Below are 24,177 nucleotides of genomic sequence, written 5' to 3' on the forward strand. Positions count from 1 at the left end.
CACAAGAGCTAAAAGAAATAACTAGTCTAATACTCAGTTGGGGTTTAGGTAAAAATGATTTTTCCAAGGATTTGCTGTTGTATATGTTATTTTGTCCTAAACTTCTACATCATTGTTTTATAATGTATGATGCATGGACTCTCTGTGTCAGAATTTCCATGGTAGCTTTTTAAGAAAGGTAACTTTTAAAACAACAATAACCGCCTTACCTTATAACCCAGATTCCATGTAGGGGTGCCTTTGTAATCTGTATTTATAAGCACCCAAGGTGATTTTTACCAAGATGTAAAGTTTAATAAGTACTCTTTCAGTCACTCTTTGGTGAAGACAGAGTTGTAGAAGTTAAAGGAAGTTGGTATGGCATTAGAAGTTACTGAATCAGACTACCATAGTTATAGTTAGTTTGTAAAAGCTGCATTGAATTTTTGATATGGCAAGTCAGATCACTTGCTACAGTAAATTATTTTTACTGTTTGCGAGTAATTGATTGGTTCTTCTGGATATGAGAGGTACAGTCATGTGTTAGAAACGTAGTGATGGGGATCCCTGGGTGGCGCAGCGGTTTGGCCCCTGCCTTTGGCCCAGGGCGCGATCCTGGAGACCCGGGATCGAATCCCACGTCGGGCTCCCGGTGCATGGAGCCTGCTTCTCCCTCTGCCTGTGTCTCTGCCTCTCTCTCTCTCTCTCTCTCTGTGACTATCATAAATAAAAAAAAAAAAAAAAAAAAAAAAAAGAAACGTAGTGATGGCAAATAGCTGCATTTTGTAATGTCCAGTTTAAGAAAGGTGATCATGAGATATTTTGAAGATCTCTTGCACAATATTTGTCCATTCAGTTTACTTTGAGCATATGTGAGCAAAAATATTAGAAAGTTACCCCAAATATTTCATATTTCATAAATAAATGAAAATATAGATACAAAACTGGTCCTAATGAAGACACCAATGGTGGAGCTAAATGGTCCAGTTGGTTGTGAAACCCCCACTCCACTCCACTGATGGGCCTTTCCTGAAGGGCACCAGGGAGCTGCATCTTGCCTGCACCGTTCCAGTGTCCTCTGACATGGCATCATACTTGAAACACTCATCTCTAGGCTTCAGCGTGGTGACATTTGCCTGGTTTCTCTCCTGCTGACCGCTCAGTCTTTCTCAATTGCCTTTTTGGGGACCATTTATTCCATCAGGCTGGTAACATTCAGGGGCCCAGAGCTCCATCCTGGACCTTCTCTCCATGGGTCATCTCATTCAGTTCCATGGCTTTAACTATTTATGTATTGACAATGTTCATATTTCTATCTCCAGCGCTGACTTTGCCCCTGAGCTCTGGCCTCATGGAGCTAACTGCCCATTAAGCTTTCCCACTTCTAAATCAATTAGGCATTCACATTTTACCAGTCCAGAACATTACTCTTGGTTTCAGCTCACAAGTCTGTTTACTCTCAACACACAGAAGACTTAAAAATACATGCCCATCTCAGTATATAGCACAGATGTCCACCTAGTTGCTCATCCCTCACAAAGAGTCCATCAGTAAGATTTCGTAGGTACTGATTCCAATCCAGCAACTCCTGGTCATCTCCATTTCTCATCAGTCATTCATGCCACCGTAGTCTCTTGTCCAGATGATTGCAGCAGCCTACATACAGGTCTGTCTGACACTCTTTGCCTCATGAAGTCTTTTATTCACAAAGTAGCCTAAGTGGCCTTCCAAAGTCTTACTTTAGTTCATGGCTTGAAATCTTCCACTGCTTCTCACTAAAAGTGAATAAAATCGGGACACCTGGATGGCTCAGTGGTTGAGCATCTGCCTTCAGCTCAGGGCGTGATCCCCGTGTGGGGATCGAGTCCCACCACTCCCTGTGAGGAGCCTGCTTCTCTCTCTGCCTGTGTCTCTGCCTCTCTCTTTGTGTCTCTCATGAATAAATGAATAAAATCTTAAAAAAAAAAAAAAGAAAGTGAATAAAATCTAAATTCCTTGCTGTGCCTTCCATTGTCTTATATGATCTGATCCCCTGACCTTTCATCTTTATGCCCTTTATTTCTTCTTTGTTCACCATACTAAGCCATTTTGGCCTTTTCTTTCTTTGTTTTTCTTTCCTTCCTTCCTGCCTTCCTTTCTTATTCATTTGAGAGAGAGCACATGAGCAGGGGACAGGGAGGAGGGCCAGAGGGACAGGGAGAAGCCAACTCCCCATTAAGCAGGGAGGCTGAGGTGAGGCTTGATCCTAGGATGCTAAGATTATGACCTGAGCTGAAAGCAGTTGCCTAATTGCGCCACCCAGGCACCCCTCTTTCTTATCTCATGAACACATGAAGTTCATTTTGATCTGAAGAATTTTTTGCATTTGCCTTTCCTTCTACTTGGAATACTCTTTGCCAGAGTCATTGCATGATTGCTAGATCTCTAGTAGAGTGATCTACTATTTAGAATAGTCAGGATAGGCCATTTTTTTTTTATTTTTTTAAATTTTTTTTAATTTATTTATGATAGTCACACACACAGAGAGAGAGAGAGAGGCAGAGACACAGGCAGAGGGAGAAGCAGGCTCCATGCACCAGGAGCCCGACGTGGGATTCGATCCCGGGTCTCCAGGATCGCGCCCTGGGCCAAAGGCAGGCGCTAAACCGCTGCGCCACCCAAGGTTCCCAGGATAGGCCAGTTTAAGGAAGTACATTTGCATTTAGAGTGGCCTCCACCAATTAAATTAAAACAACAGCTTCCATCACATCAGTACACTACTACCATATTTAATCTTTTCATTGGATGTTATTATGTTATATGTTTATTGCTTAACTCCTCTCTAGAATGTAATCCTTGAGGGCAGGGGCATAGTTGATATGAAATGTGTATTGGTTGACCATTGACATATATTCAGATTATAATATTAGATAGTTTATTTGTATCAGTGTCATCCAGCGGTATAAAGAATGTTTACAGGTGAGAGAATCACATCTGAGGGGGCACTTGCGATATCAAGACATAATTATGAACTTTCTTTCCTGGATTGATAGAAGTTCCTTTATAAAGAACTATTCCTAAAGGAGAGGACAACTTAAGCTTATCATTAGGATTTAGTTGACCAAAGATGCTTGTGTTCATCTAACTTATATTAACTATTTCTGGTAAAGCTCTAAGAGCAGTAAATTATAATTTTAAATGACATTGTTAAATAGAAGTTTCCCTTACTAGAGCCACTTTAAATATACTTTAAAGTCGTTGCCATCTGAATGGTGTTTCATCCTTGGAAATGGAGCATTGTAGTGCCAATGGGATTTCAAAATAACAGCAATAAGAACAATGCTGTATTAGTTAGATTTTTTAGTGCCCCCTCCAATTTTTTTTTTTAAAATAGTAGTCTTTACTATAATGCCATCCCATTTAGTTGGAAATCAGATTTGATACCTAAGCCTGAGAGTCTTACTTTTTTTTGATGATCTACCCTGCCCCTTCTTGTGGAACCTCCAACTCCTCCAGGAAAAAGATCAGCTTATTTCCAACCGGTCTTTGCCTCAGAGTTTCCTCTGCTATTACCCAGGAGTTAGGAGGAGGGAAGAGGAGGTTTTCTCTAGACTTAACAGCTATAGATTAGCCCACTGTATCTCAGATAATAAATGCTTCATCATTCTTCAGTTGACTTGTCTGGGTCTTACTTCAAGTGGGAAGCTCAGAAGTATATTCAAGCCCACACTTGAAAATGGTGCAATTATGATCTTTCTTTTCTAAATGACATACTTCTACCAAAGTAGCATATAAATTGTACTTTCTTTTACAGGCCAGTATTAGCTTGTGCTTCTGGACAGTTAGCATTCCCTTTTTTGTTTGCTTGTTTATTTGTTTACACTCTTGGCAATGCAGTTCTCCTTTTTTATTATGTTGTTTAATCAGTGTGTAAAAATACTTAAAAAAAATAAAAAAAAACTTAAATAAGAAACTTTAGATCCATTTTTAAAATTTTTCATCTTAATTTTGTTCTAATGTTCTTAGAATGTCAAGATATTTCTTGAGTAATTATTTAAAAAAATACATGTGTTCTAGCTATCATCTGCAAACTTTTTAAGGGCATAGTCTGTCTGCACTTGGGTCATAAACAGAATATTGAACAATAGAGGGCATGAGAGAGGAGGACCTTGTCATAGGCAACTCAGGATCACTCCTCAAGTCACAGGATGTTTTAGTTCTGTATTTTCATTAACTGCCACCTCCAATCCACAGTTCTTCCTCTTTCTACCAAAGAGACCATGGGAGACTTTGTTAGATACATTATGGAAATAAAGGAACACCATGTCTTGGCCTTTCTCTGTATCACCAGTCTTGTAAGCCTAAAGCACATTCAGGCTGACCAACATTCCTAGACTATATGTTCACTACCTGGCTTTGCCATAGCTCTGTGTGAGGTATCTAATGGTATGACTTACCAGTAGTGTAAAGAAATACACAAATATTGTGAAGTTTGCTTTCTATTTTAATTCCATGTTTTGTTTGCTGCTAGTGCTTTGTTAATGCACTCATTTCAGTGGCCTATATGAATAGTCATTAAATAATCAATACCAGACTAAAAAAACTATGTGTTATAGAATAACATTAAAGACAGAACCCAGGAAAAATAGAAATCAGGGCATATGCCTAAAAGGAATCTGGATCAATTTTACAGTATGGGAAAGAATAAATATGAGATTAATATTGCATAAGACTCAGAGATAATAAATGGATAGTAACCTTGCAGAAGATATGTAATGTTTAACAGCACGAAAAACAAAAACAACCCCCCCCCACATGGTTTGAGAATCAACAGAAACAATACATGGTAACCAAATAGACCATGTATGGTAGCACATTCTTTTATTTCTACCCCACCCTCAACTTTCTCTTTTTATCATTTGGAAAGCTATTTCTCTCTCCATTTCCCATCGAACTATGATGAAAGATATTAAAACTTCTTCCTTTTCTGTATTTCTGTCCCAGTTTAGTTTGGAGGCTTAAAGTCCTCTGAAATAGTCACAATATTGAAGAAACCCCCATGGACTCACCTGAATGCCACCCTTGGCATTATTAGACCACACTTAGATTACTGCACTTGGTTCGGGATATGTTACTACGGGAAATCCATTGACCAATTGGAATTATTTCAGGGGATAACGTCAGAAATGATTTATGAGGAAGGATTAAAGGAGTTATTTATAGCTTGACCAAACAATGACTAAGAGAGCTGACTGTATAAGCATTCAAGGGACGGCAGCGCCAAGGCGGGGAGAACTGTGTAAGGATGGCTCGCTACAGCAGGGGGTGGAAGGCGTAGAATGACAGAGATGAAATTAACAAAGAGAATGGTAGCAGCTGTGAATAAGTAGGGTGATTTAGAGATAGCAGGGTGCTCTCTTAAAAAAAAAGGAACGCTGTGGAATTTCTGTCACTTCTGTTTTTTAAAAATAAGATTTTGAGGAAATAAAAATAGTTCAGGTAAGAACTGAGGAATGGGATAGGACCTCTTTCTACCAGTCATTGCTATGTTTCCAATGTTAGGTAGAAGAGAAGCAGCAGTTGTGTAATGAAGGGGGGATGATTCTCAAAAAAGTACTTTTAATCAGTGTGTCCTTGACATTTTCAAACAAGAGTGTTCGATACCCTCCCCTCATGGAAAGATACAAACATATATCCATGGTGAAACTCTAACGAAAAGATTAATGTTTATTAACTTGTTCTTTGGAGTCAGCAGCTTTTCAGAACAAGATGCTATTATTTTTTGGCATTCTATTTCAATATTTGAAAAGATCTGTGGATCTTTCTGCATAGGGTAGAAATTAGTTTATTCTGAAGATTTAAAAACAAAGATTCATATATTTTATAAAACATCTTGGTTTGAACATCTTCATGAAGACTTATGTTTCTCATTTTTATGGGAATTTGTTTTTGTTTGTAATCGATTTCTAAATTCCAGAAATGCAAAGACTCTGCACTGAAAGAGGTGGCAGCTGACAAAATTGCAGTCTTTGACCTTCTGATGCAAGTTTAGTAACTAATCTGGAAAATAATGAACTGCAATTAATGAAATCTCTACTCATATTCAAGTGTGTTTCTCAGACAGCACATAAAATAATTGAAAGAACTTCCTGCTCTCTAATTAGTTAGATTGAATTAATTTGGCATAATAGCTTTTTTCATGTATCTAGAAGTTTGTGTTCAGATGAAGCTATTTATGTACTTCAAACCGTAGGACTCCAAATGGTATCTTTGGTTCATCTAGAGAATTAAAGAGTTAATAATATTCAGTTTAACTTCCACCATCAAAAGCACGGTCACATTTCTAGCCTATGTTTGTGTTACGGCCTATCCCTTTTCAGTGTCCTGCACTTCACTGGGGACTGTCTTGTCAACCACAGGGATATTTTTCTCCATTTTCAACACTGCTTCCACTGTAGAGGATGGACAAAGACTTGAGGGGCGAGAGCAGCACTCTGCACTTCTCTGATGCTGATTGAGAAGATGCCTATGTAGTTAGTGATATTGTCTTTCATGTTTGTGATCCTTCTATATATAAAATGGGAAAAAATAAACCAACTACTAGTTCTTCCCTTGTGCACAAAAATGGTGTTTTAGGGCTACTCATACTTGGACTCCTTTGATAAAACAAACCATATAAATGGTTATCCTTATGTCATCATCACCAATGGTTCGTCATCGTAACTAATTAAAATAAGAAAGAAGAATTTATGCCTTGTTTTCTAGTCTTCAGTGTTCCTTAATTGTTCAGTTATTTTTAAAATAATGTATATGGGGGTGCCTGGGTGGTTCAGTGGGTTAAGCCCCTGCCTTTGGCTCAGGTCATGGTCTCAGGGTCCTGGGATCAAGCCCAGCATTGGGTTTCTTGCTCAGAGGGGAATCTGCTTCTCCCTCTCCCTCTGCTCCTCCACCTTGCACATGTGCACTCACTCTGCTTCAAATAAATAAATCTTTAAATAAATACATCTTTAAAAAATTTAAAAGGAGCTCCTGGATTGCTCAGTGGTTGAGCGTCTGCCTTTGGCTCAGGTCGTGATCCAAGGGTCCTGGGATGGAGTCCTGCGTTGGGCTCCCTGTGGGGAGCCTGCTTCTCCCTCTGCCTGTGTCTCTGCCTCTCTCTTTGTGTCTCTCATGAATAAATAAATAAAATCTTTTAAAAATATATTTAAAAAATAATAATGTATATGAGCATTTTCCCCCTGTAATTTTGTAAGTAAACCACACATAATAAGTATATTTGGATGTGTTATGCTACATTTACTTGTTCTTGAGTTAACAGGCAAGTTTGCACAGGCTTTCTTGAGTACAAAATATTTTTTTTAATTTTTTAATTCAAGGCAAATGATTTCCATTCAGTTGCTTTAGGGATGAATTCTTAGGCACTTTTACTACTGATAGTTTCCCCAAATCATAACATTTTGCTCTCTTCACGCCAGAAATGTATGGATACTGTTTTGACAGGTAGTGAGTTGACAGGGTTGTCTTCACAATCAGATATAGGAGTTTAAATAGTGAAAATAAGAGTTTCTGAGGCAGTACAGAAGTTGGTTGAAGAGAGCTTAGTCTCTCTCTCTCTTTTTTTTAAACATTTTATTTATTTATTCATGAGAAACACAGGGAGAGAGAGAGGCAGAGACACAGACAGAGGAAAAAGCAGGTTCCATGCAGGGAGCCCAACGTGGGACTCAATCCCGGGACTCCAGGATCATGCCCCGGGCCAAAGGCAGGCGCTAAATCGCTGAGCCACCCAGGGATCCCCTGACCTTAGTCTCTTTATTCAGAAATTGTTGTTGTGCACTTTTGTATGAGTCTCTAGATTAGAGATTGGCTCACTTTTTTTTTTTTTGTGAAGGGCCATATAGTATTATTTGAGGCTTTGCAGTCCTGTCAAAACTAGCCATAGATAGTACTTGTAATAAGTGAGTCTGAATGTATTTTAAGAAAATTTTAGGGCAGCCCGGGTGGCGCAGCGGTTTAGCGCCGCCTGAGGCTCAGGGCGTGATCCTGGAGACCCGGGATCGAGTCCCACATCGGGCTCCCTGCATGGAGCCTGCTTCTCCCTCTGCCTGTGTCTCTGCCTCTCTCTCTCTAGCTGTGTCTCTATGAATAAATAAATAAAATCTTTAAAAAAAAAAAGAAAATTTTATTTATAACCCCCAAATTTGAATTTCATATAGTGTTTTCATGTCACAAGTATTCTTTTATTTCAGTAATTTGAAAATGTAAAAACTATTCTTCACTTACTAGATATGCCATACAGGTAATAGTCTAGATTTAGACCCTATTTATTTATTTTTTTTTCTTAAGAGAGAATGTGTGAAAGGGGGATGGTGTGGGGGAGAGGGGGAGAGAGAGAGAGAAGATTACAAGTAGGCTGCATGATCAGCATGGAGCCCCACGGACATGGGGCTCCATCTCATGAACCTGACATCATGACCTGAGCCAAAACCAAGAGTCAGACACTTAACTGACCCTCAGGCGCACCAAAGATTTTTAAGATTCACAAATATTCTGTCTTCTAAGTAGACATCCTTCATAGATACTTGAAAAACTAATAACCACTATTTTGAATAAAGTGAAATTACATTCTTTTTTAAAAAAAATGTTTGTTTTTTGAAATTTTATTTGCTTGAGGAATGCCTGCGTGGCTTAGTGGTTGAGTGTCTACCTTTGGCTCAGGTCATAGTCCTGGGGTTCTGGACTTGAGTTCCCACAGGAAGCTTGCTTCTCCCTCTGCCTATGTCTCTGCCTCTCTCTGTGTGTCTCTCATGAATAAACAAACAAACAAACAAAAAGCTTTAAAAAAAGATTTACTTGAGAAAGAGTAAGCAAGAAGAGTGAGAGCATGCGTGCACTGGAGGGGAGGCAGAGGGACAGGGAGAAGCAGACTCCCTGCTGAGCAGGGAGCCCATAGGACTCAATTCCAGGACCTGAGCCAAAGGCAGAGGCTTAACTGACTGAGCCTCCCAGGTGCCCCATAAGTTGTTCTTTTCACATCAGTATTTAAGTGACTATTAACAATTCTCATATGGAAGTTTATTTTTTTTTTTTTTTTTTTTTTTTTTTAAATTTTATTTATTTATGATAGTCACAGAGAGAGAGAGAGAGGCAGAGACACAGGCAGAGGGAGAAGCAGGCTCCATGCACCGGGAGCCTGACGTGGGATTCGATCCCGGGTCTCCAGGATCGCGCCCTGGGCCAAAGGCAGGCGCCAAACCGCTGCGCCACCCAGGGATCCCAATTCTCATATGGAAGTTTAAAAAGTAAACTGGATTCCATAAAAATAAGAATCCTTTCTGACAACTCCAGAAATATTCATATTTTCTATATGTAGTACCTCAAATAAGTTGAACTAACACATATATAAATAATATGGTGAAATAAAAAGTCTGTTTTGACGGTCTTATTCACTTTTACCCACTGATAAAATAGTTTACTTGTTGATCAAAGAAATAGGCCTCTTAGTTGTTTTTTATAATTAAATTTAAATGGGAATATCAGATATTAGGCCCTGAGTGCCTATTTCTGAGGAGCATAGGAACTCTATGTGAGGTTTTGTTCATACTGTATTCCCCCCAGCTGTTAGCACAGTCTTTGGAATATAGCAGCACCTGATACATGTTTGTGAATGAGTAAATTTACAATATCTAAGGTTCTTTATTTGAAAGAAAATATTTCAGTATTATATCAGTATTATATCCTGACTGGTTTGGGGGCTGATAACACAAATAAAATCTTTTGATTTATATTTTATATCAGATATAATTGTTGATTGTTTAAAACTGGGCTTATATAGTAAGCAAAGCTAGAAGTATCTTGGAAAACACCACAACATTCCAGTGATTAGGAAAACCATAGTATTTTACAAATGTGCTGAATGTTTACTGTGTGCCGAGGATTTTACATGCATTAGCCCAACAGTGGTGCTGAATTAGATCAGTGCTGTCCAGTAGAAATTTGTGAACCACACATGACATTTTAAATTTTCTGGTAAGCGCCTTTAAAAAAGTAAAAAGAAATAGCTCAAATTAATTTTAGTAATATAATTTACTTAGTTATAATCATAATATTGTCATTTCAATCTGTAATCAATATAAAAAATTACTGAGATATTTTCCCTTTTTTCCCTGTAAAGTTCTTGAAATTAAGTGTGTAGTTTTGCATTTCTAGCACATCTTAATTTGCATACTAAATTTTTGTTGCAAAAACTTCACTTTCTCAGTCAAATAGGCTGCATTTCAAGTGGTCAGTAGGCACATAGAGCTGGTGGCCACCATGGCACAGAGTTAGAGGGTGATATTAGATACTCAGATATTGAGGAAACTGAGACTCAGGTAGATTAAGCACCTTGTCTCAGGTTACAGAGCCTAGTGAGTGGCATACTGAGATTTATATTCAAGAAGCAAAGTTGCATGCACAATTGTGATATTAAGAGATTTCACTGGATCTGATTAGAAATATGCAAGTGATTATATTGTAGAATGAATGAGTCTAAAGTATTTGAGGAAGGGACTGGTCAAGACATGGAAATACAGAATAGGGCCTATTTGTTGTTGTTTTTTTTTAAGATTTTACTTATTTGACAGAGAGAGAAAGAGAACAAGCAGGGAGAACAGCAGACGGAAAGAGAGAAGTAGGCTCTCTGCCAAGCAGGGAGCCCGATGTGGGGCTCCATCCCAGGATCGTGAGATCATGGCCTGAGCCAAAGGCAGATGTTTAACCGACTGAGCCACTCAGGCATCCCTGTATTTTCTTTTCTTGCCCATTCCTTTCTTAAAAAAATTATCTGTAGAGGTGCCTCGGTGGCTCAATTGGTTTAGCGTCTGACTTCTGCTTGGGTCATGATCTTGGGGACCTGGGACTCAGCCCATGTTGGGCTCTGCACTCAGTGGGAAGTCTCCTTCCCGTTTCCCTCTCCCTCTGCCCCTCCCCGTGCTCATCCCCTCTCTCTGTCTGTCTCTCAAATAAATAAATAAATCAATAAAATCTTTTAAAAAAACTATCTGTGGGCAATGGGGAATCATTGACTGCTTTATAGCAGGAGAGTGATGTGATCAAATTTGCATTTCAGGAAGCTCTTCTGACTGCAATTTGGAGGGCAGATTTGAAGAGGATAAAACCTGAATCTCTTCAAGTCTATTTAGAAAACCTCATGAGGCATTGTAATATTGGGCAGAAAAATTAAGTCACCTTCCCATGCCTGGCACATTGATACTTTGATGTCACTGATTGAAAGGGGCATGTGGCAGGTAGGGTAAAAGTGTGTCTGGCAGGGACCAGCTGGCAGCCACCTGTCATCCTCTCTGGGAGGCATTGCTTAGAGAATGCATGTGGGCTGGATTACCACCTTCCAGATGTGCAACCCCAGAGGTGACCAGGTTTGCATGAACAAATGACTGATGGGTCAGGTAAAATGCTGAGTTACTTATTTAAAATAAGAAATATAATTTCCAGATGGACAAAAGTGCTGGTGTCATCATAAAAACATGATCTTCACCAGATCACCTGTAAAGCCAGAGTGTGAATCCTGAGGCTGCTTGGTGAGTGGGGAGCTGCTCGTGTGAGCCAGATCCCGCAGGCAACTGAAGTGTCAGTCTCTGGACCAGTGCCGGGTGTTTCCTCCAGCTTTCCTCCTGTGACTTTGCAGTGCCCCTTCTTCCAGTCTAACCACCCTGCCTCTGATTAACATAACCTTTAAAAAGTATGTTTATATTGATTAGGTTATTGCTGAATCTTGATCTTTAGGTAATTGTACGTGTCTGTTTTTATCCATTGTTTGTAACTTTTATCAGAACATATTCAAAGATTAGGAAGTATTTTGGTTATATGGACTCCCCTTTCTTGGTTTTGTTTATTATGTTTTTCTCACATTAGCACCATGAAAATCCCAGGTTGTCTACTGGTTATTTGTAGGAAAGGTAAATTGTACATCTTATATTCTTATGCTTGGATTTAAATGATAGGTTAGAATTGTACAAAAAGGGGGTGCCTGGATGGTTCAGTCAGTAGACTGTGTGATTCTTGCTTTTGGGGTTGTAAGTTTGAGCTCCAGGTTCAGTGTAGAAATTACATAAAGAAACAAAATCTTTAAAAAAAGACATAGAAGATTATACTTGCTTAGAACCCATTGGAAGATGACATTTAAGAATTTATCCAATTCAGGGTAAGGGGTGATTATGAGGAGAGGTTCATTTTCAAACAAGAAAAAAACGCATCAGAAAATTCAGTAGTCTTGGAACGAAGTGATTGTTTTTTGCTTTAAAATATTTCTCCCCTCTACCTACCCAAATGCCCAAATTTCAGAATGTCTTATCTTTCCCAAATTCTCTGTAACTGTACAATTTGGTCTTCTTCATGTCACTTAAGTAATTGATTTGTTCACTTAATGTATGTATTTATTCGTTCAACAAACATGAAGTTATTCATTTATGTACAGGAATACAGAGATGAATGAACCCTAAACTCTACCCTTGGGAGAGCTAAATAGGGTGATGTTCTGGATGCTGTAATACACGTATGTCTGGGGCTGGCACGGTGAAGGCAATTTCAGGAAGTGGATCACACTCGAGCTAAGACAGATATGAATAGGGGCTCACCAGGTAGAACATGATTCCCTAGGGAAAAGGAAGAGCTCGAGGAATGCTCTGGCAAAGCAGTGTAATCAGTTCAGAGTGGGGTTAGCATAACAAGCCAAGGAGAGGGTCCAGCCTCACAGAGAGGTGAGGGTCTATGTATTGCCAAGGTGTTAAAACCTTATGTTTTAGGCAGGAGGATCTCCCAATGACTCATATGCCTAGTTGAAATTCTGAGCTGATCTGCCCTGTTTTCTTCATTCATGTGACATATGAAAACCAGAATTTAAAAATGATGGGCTGTGGGGCACCTGGGTGGTCTGTGGTTGACTGCCTGCCTTTGGCTCAGGTCATGATCCTGGGATCCTGGGATCGAGTCCTGTATCAGGCTCCCTGCATGGAGCCTGCTTCTCCCTCTGCCTGTGTCTCTGCCTCTCTCTCTGTGTCTCTCATGAATAAGTAAATAAAATCTTTAAAAAAAAATGATGGGCTGTGATACAAGAATGACCCTCATCTTCTCCCTGAAATACTTCTAAGCAGTTCTCTTCTTGTAACCTACTCATCTGCCTAGCTCTAGTGATGCTCGGCAGACAGCATGATTGCAGGTTCAGCTGATGCTTGAGAAGTTGGTCCTTTTCCATCTGTCACTGACTCACTGGGCAGCCTGGATGCCTGTAACCATTAGGTGACTGTCTCTGAGCCTTGCTTTCTGTAGTGTGAGATGTGGATAATTATACTTATATTCGCTTGCCTCGTGGGACTTCTCCTTAATATTTATAGCTGCAAAATACTTCGCAGTCATTTTTATTAATAGTTGCCAGATGTGTCGTAAGGATTAATGAACTTATGATCTGAAATGTTTTGAGCTACTGAAATAGGAGGCAACTGCCTGCACAGGGGATATGTAAAAGAGCATTAAAATGCAAACAATACACATTTGGAAATTTGAGCTCTTAGGTGTGAAGGACAAATGGCACACTTAAGATTTCAGTACACTTTGTAGGTATTTTTGGTCTCCTTAATGAAATTCCTGAATTCATCACAGGCCATTGGTAAACACAGAATGCAGGGTCCCCACACCCTGGCGCATAGGCACATGCACAGGTGTACACACACACATGCATCCGGGTTCTCCTGATACCACTGTGACCCTCCTTCTGGTCACTCATCCTTCCTGGGCATCATCTTTGTTTCCCTAGCCTCCCCAGCCAGTTGTTTCCAAGTGTTCAGTCATCTTCTCATATCTAGGTTTTCATTTCCTTTTCCTTTTATCATCTAAGTTCAGGCTCTAATTAGCTCTCCACCAAACCACTGAAGCAACTTCTTAATTGATCTTTCCCTGTTTCGTTCATATCTCCCCCATTTTTAGGGGTGAATCTCCTCTAAGCACAACCCTTATCACCGCTCATTCATTTACCTTTGATAGCTCATTACTGAGGGTGAAAACCATAAAAGCTCACAAGGTCTCCTGCACGTGGCCCTAACCTGCTTCCCTCTGCCCTGTGCAGGTCGCTCTGGATCATTCTCTCTTCCCCAAGACCTCCTGGAAGATTGAGTAGCCTTTCTTGGGGCAGAGGTGGCGGTAGACGGAACGCATCAGGCCCACAAAACACCCTGCCTCCGCCGTGTCATTACTCATGTTCGAAGTGGCCTTCTGCCCCTGGAAAAGCCATTCAGTCTTCAGGGCCTGTCTCAAAGTGAAATCGCCCCCATGAGGGTATTCTAGGCCTGCTTCATTTATCATCCCTTCCTCCTCTGAAACTTCTCTGCGTTTGAAGCTGTCACTCTAATATCTATCAGTTTCCTCAGTGTTTCAGTTATTTTCATATGTGTCCTTGCCAGTCTGCTGAGAGCTAGGCCTGTGACTTTGTGATCTTTGTGTTCTTCACAGCACTTGTTGGAATGCCCTGTACCCTGTGGGAGCTGAGTCTTTGTTGAACTGAATTTGTACATTGATTCAGAGTCCCAGTTATCTTCTTCATGTAGGACAGTCTTTTTTTTTTTTTTTTTAAAGATTTTATTTATTGATTAATGAGAGACACACAGAGAGAGCAGAGACATAGGCAGAGGGAGAAGCAGGCTTCCTGTGGGGAGCCTGATATGGCACTCAGTCCCAGCACTCCGGGATCACGACCTGAGCCAAAGGCAGAGGCTCAACCACTGAGCCACCCAGGTGCCCCCACGTAGGACAGTCTTACGGACAAATTTGAAATACATAGAATACTAGTGAAGCCCTCTGTGCTTGTCACCTAGCTTCAGTAAAAATCAATATGTAGCCAATCTTATATGCCTGTACCTCATCCTTTTCAGCATGAACCTTTCAGAGTTCTCCATTGGAGAAGTATCTATCTGATGCTTATTTGGCCAGTGCTGGTTTGGTAGCCACCACCACTTTGCTCCCCACAGAGGGAGCCCCACGAAGTTACCAGCAGGTGAACCAGAGAAGTAGGTGTGCTCAAAGTACTTGACAGTACACTCAGGATCCATTCAGACACCATCCCATCTTATTTTTGGCACTATTTTTAGCCACTTCATACATGTGTCATCATCCTGTGTCCTGCTTCTCCCTTCCTCTGAATGGTAGGCTTGGGGTGGGCCTGTTGATGAGGCAGATGGTGAAGTTGTGTTGGTGAAGAAGTGCTTAGTGAAGAAGTGATCATTGGGGGTGACTGATGGTGTAGGGAAATGTAAGGACAGATGTGATGTCTCAGCATGGTGGCCTGGAGCCATGTCATGGGGCCCTGGGTACCTGGAGGCCTGTGTGTCCGTGGATGATATGGTGTCACAGGCAGGCTTGTCCCTTCACTCATGTCAGATTTTTTTTTTTAACCATTTAGTGGAGTTTTCTAATTCCCCTGAGTCCTAGAGAAAAGTGTAAGTTATGTTTCTATGCTCTGTTCAGGAGGGTAGGAGCCATATCATCTTAGAAGAGGCTTCATCCTGGGTGGTTATGTTCCACCTTTGGTGGGATTTTACATATTTATGCTTTAAGGAGGAATATTTTATTGCAGTCTTGTCCGCCTTAATGAAGTCTAACTGAAGAGTGTAAAGTATTTTGGAGTTTGAGCTTACGAAATGTTTTTTTCTGCCTTTACGAGGAAATATGCTGTGAACACCTTTGCATTTGTGGGGGACTTCAGATACGATGAGAGAAAGTAAATATAAAAAGAAACATGGTGGCCCCTGTATTCAAGGACTTTGTAAGGTGCAGTGGAGGATACTTGCTTGAAAATAACTCCACTGTCGCTGCCTACCAGGTTGCCAGTAGAGTGGAGAAGCAGAGCTTCCTGTAGGTGCTGTGAGAGAGGGGAGGAGCGATGCATCATGGGAGTTGAAAGGAGGGATTTTCCTGGTCCAGGGATCCAGGGAGAGGCTGGAAGGTCATGTGCTTCAGGCCCTCGTCATGTGCAGTGGCCTTGCCCCCACCTCAGTTCTCTTCCATTGGCCCCTCACATTGTGTTTCTTAACCCTACCTCTTACCTTACCTCTCCCTTGTCCTCAGCCCCTAGTAACTCCCCAGTGTTTGCAGGCTATAGCATACGTTGCTTTATTTTTATTTATTTATTTATTTTTTTAATTTTTTTTTTTTATTTATTTATGATAGTCACAGAGAGAGAGAGAGGCAGAGACACAGGCAGAGGGAGAAGCAGGCTCCATGCACTGGGAGCCTGATGTGGGATTCGATCCCGGGTCTCCAGGATCGCGCCCTGGGCCAAAGGCAGGCGCCAAACCGCTGCGCCACCCAGGGATCCCGCATACGTTGCTTTAGTCTATCCCTAGGTCTTTCCATCTCTTTAGTCATATCTCCTACCATTTCCTACTTGATTGCCTGTCCTCTGTGCCTTTTTTCACATCCCAGTGCTGTTCCCAATTCAGCAGAATTAATTTCTTCTAGCTCTTTTCTCCCAAAGGCAGTCACAAGGCATCATTGGTGGTAGTGGTGCCCTTTGCTAAAACTCAGTTATTTGGTGATGTGAACTCAGATTAACCTCCTAAGTGAACCATCTTGTTCCAGGTGGGCTCTTGTCCCTTCAGGTAAGAGTCTGGGCTACTCAGTAGGACACCGGACTCTGGCCTTCCAGCCTTAGTGCCTGCAGACCGTCCAGAGCATCTTCATGGCATAGAAGCCTCAGGCACCCGGATACATCATGGGAACTGGGAGGACCTGGAGTACTGAGGGCCAGGAGAAGGGAAATGCAAGGATATGAAATCTGCTTCTTTAGGCAATTTAGGTTAGGTAAGAGATGAGTCGTTAGGTGGTTAGCTACTCTTTTACCTTTGGATCCAACAAGAGAAAAGACGCTCCTACTGCACGGAAACAAACTGCGACACCTAAGTTTGCCAGGACGGAGCTCTCTGGGAGCTGAGCATTCTGAGGCGAGATCCAGACTCTGGCGCTGGAACGGGGAGATCTGGTTGATGGAATAAAGGCAGAAGTAGTGGATTCCTGGTTTCTTTGAGAGAATCCTGTCTCCCTCTGCCATTGTAAACCCAGCAGCTCTAAAAGAATGTCGGATTTCTTCTCCTTCGAAGATACCAGCTGTTTCTTCTGACATGTCCTTATCCTGGTGCTATTTATTTTTTTACTTTTTGTTGTTGTTGTTGTTGTTCCTTGAACCACATGTCCGTAAGTACTGAAGCCCTTTCTTGTACTGCTGCTTACACACCCAGTAATTCAGGCCCTTATTCCCTCACATCTGCTCTGTTGCTGGAATCTCATCAGTGATCTTCCTACCTTGGCCTTTAAATATTTCTCCAGTTTGCCCTCTACCAGCAGATCCATCTTCTTAAGCTCCTGCTTTCTTCATTCAGGCATCTCTGGTGGTCCTCGTTGTTACCTGATTAGAATACCAAAGCCTCCATCAATATATCCTGCTCTGTATTATGCCCCAAAAGTAGGCTGTAGCCAGACTGGCAGATATGAGGCAGATATGTTGCTTGGTGAAGAAGCGGTCATCGGGGGTGACTGATAGTGTTGGGAAATGTAAGGGGAGATGTGAAGTCTCAGCGTGGTGGGACTCCTCACTTCCTGTGACTACACTCGCTGGTCTGCTTGGGCACCAGCTCTCCCTGGCCATCAGGGCTTGGTTTCTGTTCTACTTCCTGCCTGAAGCCTTTCCCGATCTTCCCTGTTCCAGTCATTTCTCTCTAGCATCCTGTAACACTTATATGTGCAGAACAGCCCTTGATGAACATGCGCTGTGAGTGGAGAGAGCCTGTGCATGTGTGAGAATGTCATGCCATGAGTGTTATTGTTTGCAGCACATGCCCTGTGTTGCTCACTGGGGGTAAGCTGCTTGCTGTGCCCCTGTGTCGTGTGGCACCCCTAGCCCTTGGCATGCCTACTTGGCAGCAACATGTGAGAATTCCCGAAAGTTGTAAAAGTTCACTTCAAGTGGGTCCTCCTGACAGGTTCTCCAGTCTGTCTATTCAGTGAAAACCTTCTCTGGTTATTTCGGTTCTCCTTCTCTTGATCCCTCATGCCCGTCTATTCACTTGTTTTCTCAGCCTGTGCCCCGAATCATGGTGCAGTCTGCCTTCTCGGATGCCGGGACGACCAGAGTGGTGGAGGTGAGTCTGGCGGGTGGGGGGTGACGCCTTTGCTGGCGGTCGCCCCACATGTGGTGGGTGGCCCCGATGCCGTAACTATTGAGTCCACACCCGTGGGTTTTTCATTTTAGCGTTCCCGTTTTGATAATTAGCTATAATATAGGTCACTGTCTTCTCCCTCTATATTTTCCTTGTTCCACTTTTCTATTTTCAACTTGTTAATCATATGATTGCTAAACTTTTAGGTGCTTGACTGCTAATGTAGTCTGCTGCTTTAATAGCCCACTGCTAGGCAAAGGCGATTTCTATAAACAGAACAATCTCCTTATTCCAAGTGTTTGCTTAATTCTCAGTTTTACATTTCATTCTGATTCATGATATCAGCGTGAAAAGACTAATGCTAAGCTGGGGAGAAAATAGTCTCTTATGATCTCCCACAGATGAACAGCACTTCTCATCTTATGAATAGCAAATCTATTTTCTCCCACTGTGCGTTCATTCTCTTAGGAAATGCTGTATCTTCATCGGAAAATTTTATTTATTAAAACAACGGCAAAAAAGTGCAAATAATTTGGAAGGGAATTCAGACCTACACAGATTCAGCCCTTTCTAAAAGGTCCTTTTCAATCTAGGACATATTAGGTGTTCCTGTGGCCTCCCTTCTTCCCCCATGAGTGGTGTTTATTAGTGTGCTGAGGCAAGACTGGGGCCCCAAGGTCAATGGGACAGAGGGAGACCAAGTCTCTTGCTGGCGAGGGCACCAGACCTGCCAGGGCCTCTGCAGCTCAGGGCAACTCTGCTGTTTGTCTTGGTTTTCGCAAGGCTAGGCTTTCATGGCAGTCTCCAGAAGTGTCAGTGGTAAGGGAATAACCCAAAGATGGGGAATAAGTTTCCACTCACATATCAACTCCAGTCAAGTGGGAGCGGTTTCCCGCCGTGCTTTCACGGAAGGAATCTGAGGCTGCACTTGGGCTCAGCAGGAAAGAATGGTGCAATCAGGGCTGCCTTCTGCCACCTTTGGTCTCTGTTGTCACTGTGGATCTGACCTCTGATCTCTGGTTGTCACTTACTGGAAGCTTTGGATAAATCCTTTAACCTGTCTGGGCCATGTTGTAAAATGCATACGGTAATGCTTCCTGGCCTACATTAAAGGATTCATGTGGAAGCAAATGGGATAATGACCAGGGACATCTAAGGCACTGTTGCTAGACTGTCAGATCCTCAGGACAGGACGTAGGTGGCCCTTAGCAGACAGCTGTCTATGTGGTACTGATGGGGTATTACCCACCAGGGGAAGAGGGAACACTCACGCTTCCAGAACCAAAGTTCCTGTTCTGAATCTAGGCTCTTGTGATTTTGTTTGTATAGTCTTCCCTGCCTGGTCAGTGATATTAAAAATAAAATAGAAAAGAATAAATAAAACATGTACAAGTTGCAAAAGAAAAATGATTGAAGGATTGCCTAATCTTTTAGAGTATTTATGCTGGTGACAGTTATTGATCTATTGGATTTAGTAAATTTTGCAGCCTAGAGATCCATCACAAAAATGGGCTGTTAATCTCAAGAGGTGCCGTTAATTTTGTACCCTCAAAGTGTGCCTTGTGGGGAAAGGAGAGCCTCTGGAGACAGGAATATAAATGACAATTCACGTGAAAATGCATGATTTATCAAACTGCTGAGTTAAGCCAAGTAACTGTAAGAGACTTATAGATCTCAGCTGTTTCCCAGTTCAAATAAATCCTGTATTTCAAATGGAAAATGGCCATTCCTGTAATATAAATAATCTTTCCGTAAATATTGGAAAACATATTTCTTTTTCTGAACAGCACCCTTCTCCAGTACACCAACCCTGTTCCCGGTTCTTGCCTTCCTCTCCCTTGCCCCTGTCATTGTGAATTGGGAATAGAAAGATAATCTGCTCCGTTCTTCAAATGGCTTCAGTTATCAACGAAGGAACACCTTAGCAGTACCCCAGAAACAGTAGTGGACAAGCAGTGGCTCCCATCATTCCCCGTGAGATGGGCTGTGCATGTGTTTCTGCTAGAGTGACTCAGATGAATGGTACAGAGGCCAGCCTCTGCGGCTCCACCATACTCAGCCCCTCTTTACTGTGGGGCAGGCTGCTGCTTGGCCTGTGTCTCCCTGGAGGAGGAGGGAGGGTCCCCACCCCATGCCATGGGACTGGCCTGCAGGCAGTCTGTCTCCTCTTTTTCCACCTGACTCCCAGCCAGGAGCCGTGAGTCAGGCTGTGCTGGTAAAGCTGTGCTAAGTCACTTGTACATCTTCCAAGGAGATCCTCATTCCAGCTTCACAGGAGAAAGTGCTCTTTTGGCCTTTAGTGATTCTCTCAGTTTTTCGGGCAGCCCATGGTGGGCAGGGTTCTGTTTCCACTCCTTGCTGAGTGCAGCAAGGCTGGGAGTGCTTGGTGGGTAAGGAGGGACTTGAAGATTTAGTGTACACCTACTGTGCACTGCGCCCTGTGGTCAGGGCCTTTTCATGCCTTGTCAGGCCCCACTGACCCTACGTGGCCATTGAGTGTTCATTCTTCCCACCTCCAAGTCCTTGTCCCATACCAGCTGAGTGTTCTATGATTCAACTCAATTTGGACACTGTCTACCCAGAGACAGGGTCAGATCCCATGGATGAAGGCTTCAGGCCCACAAGACTGCCCCCACTTTGGATACTAGTCACAATTCCAGGTTGTCATCTATGCTTCTGACCAACCAGCCCTGGATAAGAGGTTCCAGTGATCTCCACTTGGGTTTGATTAACTTGGTAGGATGCTTCACAGAGTTCAAGAGAGACATTTTACTTACTGGATGTAAAACTGGATCACCAGTTTATTACAAGGGATACAGCTTGGGAGCAGCCAGATGAAAGAGAGGCATGGGGCAGGGTAGGGGGAAAGTGTGGACTTTTAGTGCCTCCCTGGGTGCCACGCTCTACCCACACTTCCTCCAGTTCAACAGAAGTCTGTCCTTATGGCTTTCTATGGAGGCCTTATTACATAGGCATGATTGATTCAATCATTGGCAATTAGTGATTAAATCACCGCCAGCCCCCCCCCCCCCCCCCCCCCCCCCCATGGAGGCTGTGGGGCTGAAGCTCTAATCACTAGATTGGTTCCCCTGGCAACCAGCCTCCATCCTTAGGTGCAGTGCCAGAGTCACCTCATTAACAGGAACTCAGGTGGTGTTGGAAGGGGCTTGTTAGGAATATCAAGACACCTTTATTGCTCTTACCACTTAGGAAACTCCAAGGGTTTCAGGAGCTCTGTGCCGGAAACAGGATGAAGGCCAAATGTGGATTTCTTAGTTTAAGTCAGGCCATCACAGGCAGCGGTTAGACTGTTCAGTGTATATAAAGGGTGAAGAGGTGGAAGGGGCAGGCCCACGGCGGTGGGCAGTGCTGGCTCTCAGCACCGAGCGTGTGCAGGGTGCAGAGCGCGGGGCCCCTGCCACGCGGGCCTGAAGAGGGGGTCACATGGACCGAGGCGGCCGGACGGGGCAGGCCCTGCTCCGCCCTGTTGCACCGCCGTCTCTTTTCACCCTCCAAGCCGGAATGTTTCAGCTGACAGAAATCTGTGGCACTTGTTTTGGAAACGAGCCGCAAACTCGGAATCCTAACCAGTTCTTCTTGCGCCCTTTCTTGCGCCAGGCTCCCCGGGAGAGCGAGCGCGCGGGGACAGGCGCGGCGCCCGTGAAGCTCTGGGACCCACCGACCCCGCAGGGCCCCCCGCGGGCCCCCCCGCAGGCCCCCGAGGCGCAGGACGGGCCGCCCAGCCCCCTGAGCGAGGCCTCCAGCGGGTACTTTTCCCACAGCGTCTCCTCCGCCACCCTGTCGGACGCCTGCAACCCCGGCCTGGATGGCGCGCAGACCCCGGGCTCGCCGCCCCCTGCCCTGCGCCGGGCCACCCCGGACACCGAGCCGCCGGGCCCCCCGCCGGCCGCCGGCCGCCCCGAGGGTCACAGCCTTGTGCCGCCGCCAGTCCCCGCGAAGCAGGGTGTTCGGGGCGACGGCAGCGGCGCGGGCGCGGGCGCGGGCGAGGCCTCGGAGCCGGTGGCCCCGGGGAAGCCGGAGGAAGAGGCGGGCGCCTCCCCGGCTCCTCTCCCCGCCGCGGCCCCCCCGGGGCAGTCGGGCGGCCCGCACGGCGCGGGCGAGGCGTCCCCGGCCGCCCCCGAGCGCCTCGGGGGGCCCCAGCACCCCGCGGAGCCCGCCGCCGGCCTGGAGCCCGAGGCCTGCAAACCGCAGGGGCCCCCCGACCTCCTGTGGGCGCCCGCTGCCCCCGCGTCCCCGTTCCGCATCCAGAAGGTGCGGACCTCGGAGCTCAAGTCGTTCACGCGCATGCTGGGCGGAGACCCCGGCTGCCCCCCAGCCCCAGCCCCAGCCCCAGCCCCAGCCGCGGAGGAGGACCTGCCGGCCGCAGGGGCGCCGGGCGACGGCGGGCCGGGGGCTGGAGCGCTGGGCAGGCTGGAGGTGTCCTCGGATTCCGAGGAAGCCAGCGAGGTCCCGGAGTGGCTCAGAGAGGGGGAGTACGTCACCGTGGGCACCAACAAGATGGGCATCGTGAGATACATCGGGCCCACCGACTTTCAGGAGGGGACGTGGATCGGAGTGGAGTTGGACCTACCTTCAGGTGAGCGGTGCTTGTCAGGGCCGGCCCAGCCCTGCGGGGCTGCTGTGTGCCCTGGGCCATGTCGTTTGACCTCCCCGAGCCTCCAGGTCACTGCTTTTCAAAATCAGGAATAAGAGTTTCCAATGTGTTCTCTTTGTTTAATCTCCTGACATTTTTCAGAAACCTAAGTCATTAATTGAAAGCTACTATCAATATAGTAATGAATATAAGGCTCTTCCCCCCCCCCCCCCCCCTTTTAAGTCTCAGAGGCATCTGCTTTTGAACTGTAACAATCTTAACAGTAGCTCTGTGTGCTGTGTGTGCCCAGGTTGCAAACACTGATGCCTGTGGGGATACTCCGATGCCTGGGCTGGAGAACAGAAGGTGGGGTGATCTAAGGTGCCCAGGCTCACCAGTCTCTTAAGTCTCATTACAGAACCACACATCTTACAATCCCCATTTTCTGGAAAGCCAGAGCCACAACTTAAGGAAATACTTGGTCCTTCAGATGTATGTATGTTTGTTTGTTTGTATGTATGTATGTATGTATGTATTTATCCGAGAGAGACAGGAAGCATGAACGGGGGAGGGGCATAGGGATAAGGAGAAGCAGACTCCCTCCTGAGTGGGGAGCCCCACAGGGAGCTGGATCTCAGGACCCTGAGATCATGACTTGAGCCAAAATGAGACAATCAACTGAACCACCCAGGCACCCACAGGTGTTTTTTTTTTTTTAAAAAGCTTTATTACATCAGGCTCCCTGCATGGAGCCTGCTTCTCTCTCTGCCTGTGTCTCTGCCTCTCTCTTTCTATGTCTCTCATGAATAAATAAATAAAATCTTAAAAAAAACAGCTTTATTATGATACCTATTCACATACTGTAAAGTCTGCTTGTTAAAAGTGTACAGGCTAATGGTTCTGAGTATAGAGTTGTGCAACCATTACCACAGTCTAATTTTAGAACAGGTTGGTCAACAACACCCCCAAAAGCCGTAAGTCCATTTGCAAGGCACTCCCTTTCCTAAGCCCTGGGTAACCAATAATCTGTTTCTGATCCCTCTAAATTTACATGAAACATCTTAATCTGGACTTTCACGTAAAGGGGATTGTATAGTATGTGGGCTTTTGTTACTTTTTTTTTTTTTTTCACTTGGCATGACTTCTCAAGGTTTATCTGGTTACAACCTGGGTCAGCACTTCATTCCTTTTTGTGGCCAAATAATATTCTGTTGTGTGGATGGCCCACCTTTTGTTCATCCATTTGTCAGTGAGTGGATGTGTGGGTTGTTTCTAACTTTTGGCTATTGTGAATAACGCTGTAAGTTGGAAGTGCTGTCAGAGGAAGAGTTGGAAATGCTGTCAGAAGAAGAGTCATGTCCCCCAGACTAGATATTTTTTTAAAGAAGAGTCTGCTAAGATGTGCAGGGGAATTAGGAGAGAAGT

At 44.1% G+C, this 24,177-nt stretch overlaps 1 protein-coding gene across 1 annotated transcript in view; it reads left to right on the forward strand.

Annotated features, from left to right (window-relative positions):
• The window catches only part of KIF13B (kinesin family member 13B), a 203,481-nt gene that overhangs the window by 174,822 nt on the left and 4,482 nt on the right, over positions 1-24,177 (forward strand). Inside the window, exons 38-39 of the mRNA XM_049100832.1 lie at positions 18,078-18,140; positions 21,777-22,755. Of these exons, the coding sequence (XP_048956789.1) occupies positions 18,078-18,140; positions 21,777-22,755 (1,042 nt within the window). The remainder of the gene's footprint in view (positions 1-18,077; positions 18,141-21,776; positions 22,756-24,177) is intronic.

Source organism: Canis lupus, chromosome 25 (genome assembly GCF_003254725.2).
Source record: "Canis lupus dingo isolate Sandy chromosome 25, ASM325472v2, whole genome shotgun sequence".
NCBI classification, from domain to species: domain Eukaryota; kingdom Metazoa; phylum Chordata; class Mammalia; order Carnivora; family Canidae; genus Canis; species Canis lupus.